The sequence below is a fragment of the Fusarium vanettenii genome, assembly GCF_000151355.1.
Source record: "Fusarium vanettenii 77-13-4 chromosome 14 genomic scaffold NECHAsca_63_chr14_2_0, whole genome shotgun sequence".
Taxonomy (NCBI): domain Eukaryota; kingdom Fungi; phylum Ascomycota; class Sordariomycetes; order Hypocreales; family Nectriaceae; genus Fusarium; species Fusarium vanettenii.
The window spans coordinates 10,704-20,753 of NW_003315826.1; the positions used below are offsets into that span (position 1 = coordinate 10,704).

A 10,050-nucleotide genomic window follows, 5' to 3' on the forward strand; every position below is an offset into this window, starting at 1 on the left:
GGAGATTACTTTAGCCGTCGCAGCTTTGAATTCGTGGATGGCGACAAATATATCGGGTGCAGTAAGCCAGCTTGCTACTTCTGCTACATTTGGCTCATCAGCCATAACCACCACTACGTCCGGCCTGCGACGCACTCTAAGATTATTCCAGGCTGCCGAGGCCCAGATAACCATATCAACGAGTCCGGCGTTGCAATACTGAAGGAGATGTATAGAAAAATGAGTCTGCGCGTGGGTCAAGATATTCTCGACTTTCTACTTAATGAACGGAACGACGAGGCTGCAGGTCGAAGATATCATTATATGTCAATAGAAGGCATAAGTCGCGCAATAAGCATAATTTAGAGCCCATATGTATCTATATACCGGAGAACGCTTAATGTCCTTCTACCTAATGGTCAATAATGCTACCGGTACTGTGGGGGTCTCTAAATCGACTATCCCCTGACCTCCGTACCTCCGGCAGGGGGGTGGTCTGACTAGCAAATGGAGGATTGATTCATAAAAAATAGGTACTTCCGCCGCCACCTAATTTACTAGTGATTCGAAGTCACTTTATTTAAAGTATGTCCTCCAAATTTTGCAAATCAACCACCCCGTACGCAACTAAGCAGCCCCTGAATTGGCACTCAAGGAGACGGCCAAGAAGTCGGATTTTTTGCACACTGTTAAGGAATTACATAATAAATCAACTGGACAAATGAAACCCGGGGTAACTAAAAGTCTTTCTCCTCGTCTTCGCCCTTGACAACGATGAATTCCTCTCCCTCGCTCTCACCGTCAACTTCCTCTGTTATCTCTAGTCCGTTAACTTCATAGTCTAGCAACAGGGCTCTTCTTGCTTGCCGTTCCCGTTCCTCTAGGATGATGAACCTCATCGCCTCTCTAATAACCTCAGTATCGTAGATAGGGGGCCACGGCATAGCCGGCTCCTAGTCAGGAAGAAGCTTATTCTGTTCGTGAAGCTCACGATGCATCACATAGCGTTGACTTAGCCGCTTAGTCGAATCTAAGTGAAGTCTCCTATCGGTCTTTGACCACTAGTTAGTCTGTTTCCTAAAGGAAAGAAGAGGCTTCTAGTGCCTCCTCCTATGGCTATAAATCGCGTTGATCTTTACCTCTGTGATGCTGCGCCGGGCCCTCGATCTAACCTCTGCTAACCACCTTCTTATATACTTCACTTCTTTATGTGTATCTCTCTTTATAGGGCGGCGTTGTTCCTCGACCTGTGCTGCTTATCGATGGTATTCGTCACGGGCGACACGGAGCCTCGTATCAGAGACGCGAATTGGGCTATATTTGCATATAAACGACGTCTCCTCATTAAGCCTCTCTCGTCTTAATGCCTTCTCTTTTAGATGGTGCATCTCCTGAGTGGCGGCGATTCCGTTGAGGGCGAGGGTTACGTGAGCTTTCCTCATTTTATCGTATTTATGTGTGACTGACGGTGTGAGAGGCACCCCGGAAGCCACTGACGCCTCTATTCGCAACCTGACATACTCGGAATAGCTCTCAATTGTGCGCATACTTAAGGGGGGGTATAGTCGTTCCATGTAAATTGGCGCCTTGATAGGGGAGTTTGTGGCCCAAGAAGCCGCATAGAGGGAAGGGTGTAGTCTGATGACTTGGTGCCTTCTCTGACGTAGCCGGGAAGCCCCCGTGGCGATACTTGCTCCGTTAATGACGATAGAGGATCCTTGAGCTGTTCTAACACCACAGAAGGTTGAAAAGGGGAGATTCCGCACTTTTCCCAAGTCTTGAGGATAATGGACTTCTTAAGGTGCGATCACGGGCCTCCTGATCCTGTGAAACTACGGAAGCATATAGCACGCACTCATTTGCACTTTCTTATGTCGCAGCTACCTCAGCTATAAATACAACTTGGTTACACTCAACACCATTTAGCACATTACCAGACGTGACTTACACCCGCTCAGAGCCACGCAACCTGATCCTCTGCCAACATAAACCCAGCACGACCGGTTTATCCCTTGGGAAATCCTACGATCGTCACAGAATCCCACTGTACCGGGTCAACGTTATAGCGGTCCAGCAGGGTCTTATCTTATCATTAAAGTGGGAATGACAGGGGTTTTGCAACATAAACTAATTCTGACTGGCTCGCAGAGATTTGATAGGGATATATCGTTCGCCCCATGGTCTGACCGGGGTAGACTTGGACTTACCCTGTACATCCATGTTGTTAACTTAAACGAAGAATAAAAGGTTTACTAAGGATATACAAATATTAAATTTATTTTCGTCAAATTGGCTGACTTTTTATCTATTAATTAATGGGCTTTTTACCTTATGCATTATTATGGCTGATTTTTGATTGACTTAATTGCGTTTCTTACCGTTTCGGAACACACGTGCTAACCCGCAACCCGAAGCCCAACTTTGATTATCGGCTTATCCTTCTCTCCGTAGGTTTCGCAAGGGGGATTTCTCGCACTTTCTCGTGAACTGAATATCATAGAAAAAAAAAAACAAGGGCAACTGATCAATTGATAGTAATGAAAATCACTTCGAGGAAGAAAGCCCAAAGCTCCCCTTTCTCGTTGTGACCTCTGAAGAAGATGATGATGTGAAGTGCTCGCCAGCCTCTGACCCTTTTCTACGTACAAAGAAGAATGCCAAGTTGCCCAAAATGGCCTAGCACGCTCTTCTCCCAACCCACTAAGCTAGACAGCCTTATTGTCAGGCCTGTCACCCGCCAACAGCCGGGCTGTGTTAGCAATGCCTCTTTGCCTGATACTTCCTCACAGGGAATCTCAAGCCAGGTGCCGCCCAGATGTTCCGGAAACAGGACATTATCCAGGCCCATGGTAGGTTTCTTTCTATTTCTAATGTTCGTCGCAAAGGGAGGCTTAGTAGTCATGTCAAGTTTCGATTCTATCTAATAGTGAGAGTTCCAGACCCATCCCGTACTGATCTTCGTCATTCGTAGTCATTCCTCTCCGAGGACACCAAACTATCCAAAAACGCCCTTGTGCATGCTGCCGCTGTTGCTGCCGCGTACCGCTGAAACGATTTTGTCTTGCGGCTATCTGCGTAGTCGCAAGCTCCTTTGATCACCAAGCAGGGGAAGGTTTCCCATACTGCCGCGCCCTCCATCTCAAAAGCGATAGTATTTTCTCTTTTCGCGATCTCGTCTCTCTGCCTTTCCGACTTCATCACCGTGTCCCCTGATGCAATAAGACCAAAGTGTATGGTAGGCTTTGGCATATCAACAGAGTTCTGGCCCGGACGACGGCGAGATGTTGGCTCAGCTTGACCTTTTCCACCCTGGCTTGCAATTCTTCCAGGATAAAGCTGCGATCGCCCGAGAAGCTTGCCGGTTTCCGTAACTGGGTACTTGGCTCGTAAGTCTGGTTCCTTGCCAAGACTTTCAAGATAGCCAGTCATTTTGCTTTCCAACGCTTTCCTTCCAAGGATGCTCTGTACTTTGTTAAGAGTTGACCGAATCTCGAGCCCAGCTCTTCCCAAACATTCAAGAGGCTTGTCATTTCGCTCAAACCGGTCCGGGAGCTGTCGACCAAAATCATATTGAATGACCCCGTTGCTAATGATGACATCGCCTAGATTTCTTCTATGCGGTCTAGTTTAATCTATTAAATCTATCTAAGAGCTATTAGAATATTTAAATAATCTATAGAGTAATAGAGTTCTTAATGCGGATTTATTCCCTTATTTACTCCTATAATAACTAATTATAGTTTTTTTTTTTTTTTTTTACTTATTTCTTCTTAGATAATTAATATATATAATAAGCGAGTAAGCTAATTAACTAAGTAAGCTAAAAATCCCTTAATTTATATTATCTCTATTTAATTAATTAGTTCTTAATCGCCTAGTATATTATAATCTAATTATAAGGCTAAAATATTTCTTACCTTTTAAGCCCTTTAAAATAACCTAAGATTAAATATTTAGCGCGCTATAGAAATCTATATAATTAATTATTATACTTTATATCGCCGGTAAATTAATATCTAATGTTAATATAATATACTTATTAAATTATATTACTTATTTAATCTAAAGGAATAAATCTTTATTTATTTTATTCTTAACCTAGATTTATAAGAATTTCCCCTATAGCTATATAATATAAAAGAAATAATTAATTAATTACTTATTAATTATAATATATTATTAATTAATATATATTAGGCTTATAACTTTATTAAGTAATACTTAGACCTTAAGATATATTTTTTTTTAGAAATATAATTATTAAAGAGCTAAATATAAAGATCTAATTATTATCTATAGGTAGTTTATATTTATAGTAAATATAATTACGAAATATAATATTTAATTAGATAATTTATATAACTTTAATAAGATTAGCTTTCTCATAGGTATAATTATAAATAAAATAGTTATTATAGGTTTAGAAAGGTATTTAAAGCTAAAATTAATATAGCCTAGAAACTAAGAATAGGTTATAATTATCTAGGTAATTAATATAGAAAGCTAGGTAATTTAGTTATTTATTATTAGTATAGGCTAATATTACCTCGCTAATTAGTACTAAGATAATAACCTCCCGGGTAATTAAGCTATTATAATAACCTAAAATAGCTAGATTAATAATAAGATTAGTCTTAAGTAGCTTAAATACTTTAATTAATATATAGCTAAGTAATTAAATAATTATTATTACCTCTTAATCCTTAATAGCTATAAAAATTATTAATCTATTAAATTTAAGAGATAATATACTTAATAAGTAAGCGACGTAGTTAAATAAGTAATATACTTTTCTTAACCTCTCTTATAGAAATTATAATAAAAATACTATAAATTATTTAATTAATTAAAATTACTTATTATATTTTTCCCTAGATATCTTAATTACTACCTAATAGGTCCTTATATTATACCTAGGCTTACTATAAATATTATAACGCCGAATACCTAGTCTAATTAACCTTCCTTAACTACTACTTCTCGACGATTTAGCTACTACTTATATATCTATATCTATTTAATTAATTACTTGCCTTCCTTCCTCTACTATTATAACCCCTCTTTTCTATAGTTTAGTTCTTTTTGCCCTCTAGCGCTAGCTTAGTATCTTATTTACCTCTTAAAGGTCTCTAACCTTAGCTATTAATAAGGTAACTTAATATATAATAGCCTTTATCCCCTTTATAAGAGACTATAGAGCCTCTAAGATTAACTCCGGCGAGCTACTTTAATGCCTTTTAATCTACCTTTCGATATATTTAGGCTAAGATCTAGCCTTAATTATAGTCTTTAGGGTCCTTAAAGCCTAAGGGGTTAATAGTTTAATTACCTCCTTAACCGGTATTAGCATCTATAGCTAAATATTAAGCTTTGAGATTATTCTTTCTAGGTTAAGGGAAATAAAACTAGCTCTTTTAAAAGCTCCCCTAATATTTCTTTCTATTATAATAGCTTTATATATTATATAGAAAGCTAAAAAGAACTTAGTCTTTAAAATATAGGTAATAGAGTATTTAATTAAATATTTTATTTCTTAATTATAAGCCTTCTTTAATATACTAAAGTACCTAATATTAAGGGGCTAAAATAGATAAGATAAATAAGGCGGCATATAAAGCTAGATGATTTTCTTTTCCTTATAATATCTCTCGAATTTAATAGATTAGCGACTTTTATAGCTATCGAGGATTAAGAGATAATAGGAACTAATTAATTACTTAGCTATATATTAATTAAAGTGCTTAAGCTATTTAAGACCGGTCTCGTTATTAGTCTAGCTATTTTAAGTCGTTATAGTAGCCGAATTGCCTAGGAGGTTATTATCTTAGTATTAATTAGCAAGGTAATATTAGCCCGCGCTAATAATAAATAGCTAGATTATTTAGCCTTTTATATTAATTACCTAGATAATTATAATTTATTCTTAGTTTCTTAGCTATATTAATTTTAGCTTTAAATACGGTTTTAAATATATAATAATTATTTTATTTATAATTATACTTATAAGAAAGCTAATTTTATTAAAGTTATATAAATTATTTAATTAAATATTATATTTCGCGATTATATTTATTATAATTTTAAATTATTTATAGATAATAGCTAGATCTTTATATTTACCTCTCTAATAGTTATATTTCCGAAAAAAATATATCTTAAGGTCTAAGTATTACTTAATAAAGTTATAAGCCTAATATATATTAATTAATAATATATTATAATTAATAAGTAATTAATTAGCTATTTTCTTTATATTATATAACTATAGGGGAAATCCTCGCGAATCTAGCTTAAAAATAAAGTAAATAAAGATCTATTCCTTTAGATTAAATAAATAATATAATTTATTAAGTATATTATATTAAGATTAAATATTAGTTTACTAGCGATATAAAATATCATAATTAATTATATAGATTTTTATAATGCGCTAGATATTTAGTCTTAGGTTATTTTAAAGAGCCTAAAAGGCAAAAAGTATTCTAGCCTTATAATTAGATTATAATATACTAGGCGATTAAGAACTAATTAATTAAATAGAGATAATATAAGTTAAGGGATTTTTAGCTTACTTAGTTAACTAGCTTCCTCGCTTATTATATATGTTATTTATCTTTAGTAAGGTAAGTAATTATTTAATAAATATAGGAGATTCCGGGGGAAAAAATATATATAGTAAATTAAGGAGATTAATATTTATTACTTAGTCAAAGGTAAGAGATAAGGTATAAAGCTATTCCTTAGTAGAAAATATAAATATTACTTTTAAAATTCCTTAAAATTAATAAATAATATAAGATATAAAGCCTATAATTAATTAATAGATATAAAGCCTAGGAGATAATGCTATTTATATCCTAAGTATATTAAATATTAGGGGTAATGTTTTAAGACCTCTAGATATCTAAGTTTAGGCGGCTATCTTTATTACTTAGTATTAAGGATTAATCTAGTTAAACCTATTAGTTTTTATCTATCTTAGCCTAAGGTAATATAGTATTAATTATATCTAGTACCGCAAGGTTCCACTAGTAATTAGCTATATCCTTTAGACTAAGCCTAGGCTATATACCCCCGCTAGCATTTTCTTTTTCTTCTTCTTCTTAATAATTATATAAATGCCCTTAATTCCTTTCTAAGAAACCTTTTACTAAGTAGAGATCTAACTTAGAAAGAATATTAATATTATTAATATTTACCTTACTTTTAATATCTAAGATATTTAATTTAGAGCTAGAGTCTACTTTAAAAGCATCTTCTAACTAAGACTTAATATTAAATAATAATTTATCGCTAATACCTTCTTCTTAATAGGTTATATTCTTATCTTCCTATACTTTACCTATTTTATTTTTAACTACTTTATATATATTAGGGTTAAGAGGGGCACTTATTCTCTTAGGTAAGAAGCTTAATATACTTTCTCTCTCTAAGGAAACTAATATAATAGTATTATATAATCTTAAATCTAAAGTTTTATAGATATTATTATCCCTAGTAAAGTAATACTAATTACTATATAGTCCTATTATATATAATCTTAGCCTTATATCTCCTAATAAGCTAAGCGAATTTAAGCCTATTTTAATTATTCTATATAGATCTAGCATATTATATAGATTCTATAAATATAGCTATACTAATATAAACTCTTTTATTAGCTATAGATATAATCTATTTCTAGCTATAATAGTATTACTTATAATATAGTTTAAAGCTAGTAGTAATAGCATCTTAGCTCGATCTAACTAGCTAGCGGCATTTATAAGGATATTAAGGCAGCTTTTTAACTTTATATAATATTATAGTAAAATTAGAGGCTATAAAGCTTCTATCGGTTAAGGGATATAAACTTAAAATCAGATATCTCTATATACCGAGGAGCTCTAAAGCTATTATTAAGCGCGTTTAGTAATAATATCTTGCCTTACTTTCTCCTCTAGTATATTATATTTTCGAGGCCGCCTACGCTTTTTAGGTACTTTATGTCACGACCTAGGAAACCCCCAGGCCACGTGATAAGAAGGACCCGCCTTATCCTACTAATCGCAAGCGGATTAAGGCGGATCACGCCCTGTAGGTTATGATCCCCTCTGATCTATTAAATAAGATTATGACGGCTTAGGCTCTATAAGCTATGATCTATTATGATTTATTCCCTCGCATAAGTATATAAAATGCCCTTATTATATTTTCTTATATAGTAGCTACCTTAGCTATTAATATAACTTAGTTATACTTAATACCTTTAAGTATATTACTAGATGTAATAAAACCTTATTTAGATTACGCGATTATCCTTACTGCTAGTATAAACCTAATATAACCAGTTTATCCCCTAGATTTAACCGCACCGTTATATATTAATAGCTCTTATTTAGTGGATTACTTATATTACCTTGAATAATTTCGAATATAATAGCTACTTAGGCTACTCCTGCTAATAATTAATAATAGGTCTTACTTACTAATTATTTACTTATAGTACCTATATAGGCCGCCTTAATTAATAAAGAAATAGACGAAGCGGATAGTTCCAATAACGAAGAAGTTAAGTAGCTCTAAGCCTAAATTACTACTATGAGTATAGAAATAGATAGACTCTGCGAGCTTATCGAGAGAATAGATAAGACATAGCGTATTTAGAATACGTAGTATCTAAATAGCGTCTAAGACCTTAATAATATAGCTATTGCCGCTATAAGAGGTAAGGATACAAGAGAAATCCTAAAGTTAAACCTATTAGAGATATTTAATGGGACTATGTATAAGCTACTGATATTTCTTATATAGCTATGCGCTTTTATAACCTATTACTTAACTTAGTTTACCTTAGCGGCTAATAAAGTCTAATATGCCATAGGAAGACTTAAGGGCTATGCTGCCGCATAGTTTAAGCTAGTTATAAGGGAGTACTATATGACCTTATTTATTAAACTCTTATTATAAACTAATAACCTTTACTTAAGTTATAAAACTTTTAAGGCCGCGCTCTAATAAGCCTTTAGAATAATTAATAAGAAAGGATAGGCTAAAAGGGAAATTAAGACCCTTAGATAAACCTAATTAGCCTTAGAATATGGAATAAAGTATTTCTAACTTGCCTTAAAGCTTAGCTAGGATTAGGAACCTTTAATATCTTTTTTCTTTAATAGACTTAAGAAAGAAGTATAGGTAGAATTATATAAGGAAGATTGACCTAATAACCTTATTAATTATATCGGCAGGGTAGTTAGAATCGATGATTAATAGTTTTCCTAGAAAAAACTATAGAACCCTAGATTTAATAGTAATAAGGCAATTACCCCCTGATTTAATACTAATTAAAGATGATCGCGGTAAACTAATATATCCTATGGAACCTATGTAAGACCTATAAAGCTCGGGATTACCTAATAGGGTAAATAGAATTACTATAGACTTGAATGCTATTACTACTATAAAATAAATTATATTAAGAAGATCTACTATAAGAAGTAATAAGATATCTAGGAAGGATACTATTAGCCCCGATAATAATTATAATTACCCGAAGGTAAGAAGTAAGTAAGATTCGCTAAGATAGATAATAAACCTTAGATAGCTATTTGTATTACTAAGACCCTAGGGATAGCCCATATGGGATATAATAATACTAATCTTAAACTAAGAGAAATTAATATACCTTATGATTAAGCCTACCTTATAAAGGAATAGGTAATATATAACTATAGTAATAGCGTGGGAAAGGGATAGAGGACTCTATATAAGGCTACTAGGCCTTTAAAGAATATCTATATAAACCTTATTAACTAAGATATATAGAAACTACTCCTAGAACCTCTTAATAAAATTATTAATATAGATGCTAAGATTATCGCAGTAATATAGTAAATTAAATAATATAATAAGGACCTTAATTATAGCGCCGGAACCAAGGCCTAATAATAACTATTAGTGACTTAGATCTATAACTAATAAAACCCTAAGATAGATAATAACCTATAGAAGGAAGAGTACTATTTATAACTCTATGATAAATATAGTAACTAATATTAAAACTTAATATAAGAATAGTATATCTAAACTACG

The 10,050-nt window shown here is 33.1% G+C and overlaps 3 protein-coding genes across 3 annotated transcripts; all 3 read right to left on the bottom strand.

The window, feature by feature from the left end:
- Positions 1–1,235: 1,235 nt before the first annotated feature.
- Positions 1,236–2,199, bottom strand: NECHADRAFT_88401 (uncharacterized protein; the record flags this gene model as incomplete). Its single annotated transcript, XM_003040488.1, has 2 exons — positions 1,236–1,702; positions 2,187–2,199. 2 exons carry the CDS (start codon positions 2,197–2,199, stop codon positions 1,236–1,238), a joined length of 480 nt encoding a protein of 159 aa, XP_003040534.1.
- A 756-nt stretch (positions 2,200–2,955) lies between these two features.
- NECHADRAFT_9735 (uncharacterized protein) lies at positions 2,956–3,177 on the bottom strand (the record flags this gene model as incomplete). The annotated part of the gene is made up of 1 exon (XM_003040489.1): positions 2,956–3,177. A coding segment is annotated over one exon (222 nt), but the record flags the coding sequence as incomplete, so codon positions are not given.
- Positions 3,178–5,335: 2,158 nt separating this feature from the next.
- On the bottom strand, positions 5,336–5,512 carry NECHADRAFT_55098 (uncharacterized protein; the record flags this gene model as incomplete). The annotated part of the gene is made up of 1 exon (XM_003040490.1): positions 5,336–5,512. A coding segment is annotated over one exon (177 nt), but the record flags the coding sequence as incomplete, so codon positions are not given.
- Positions 5,513–10,050: the final 4,538 nt, after the last annotated feature.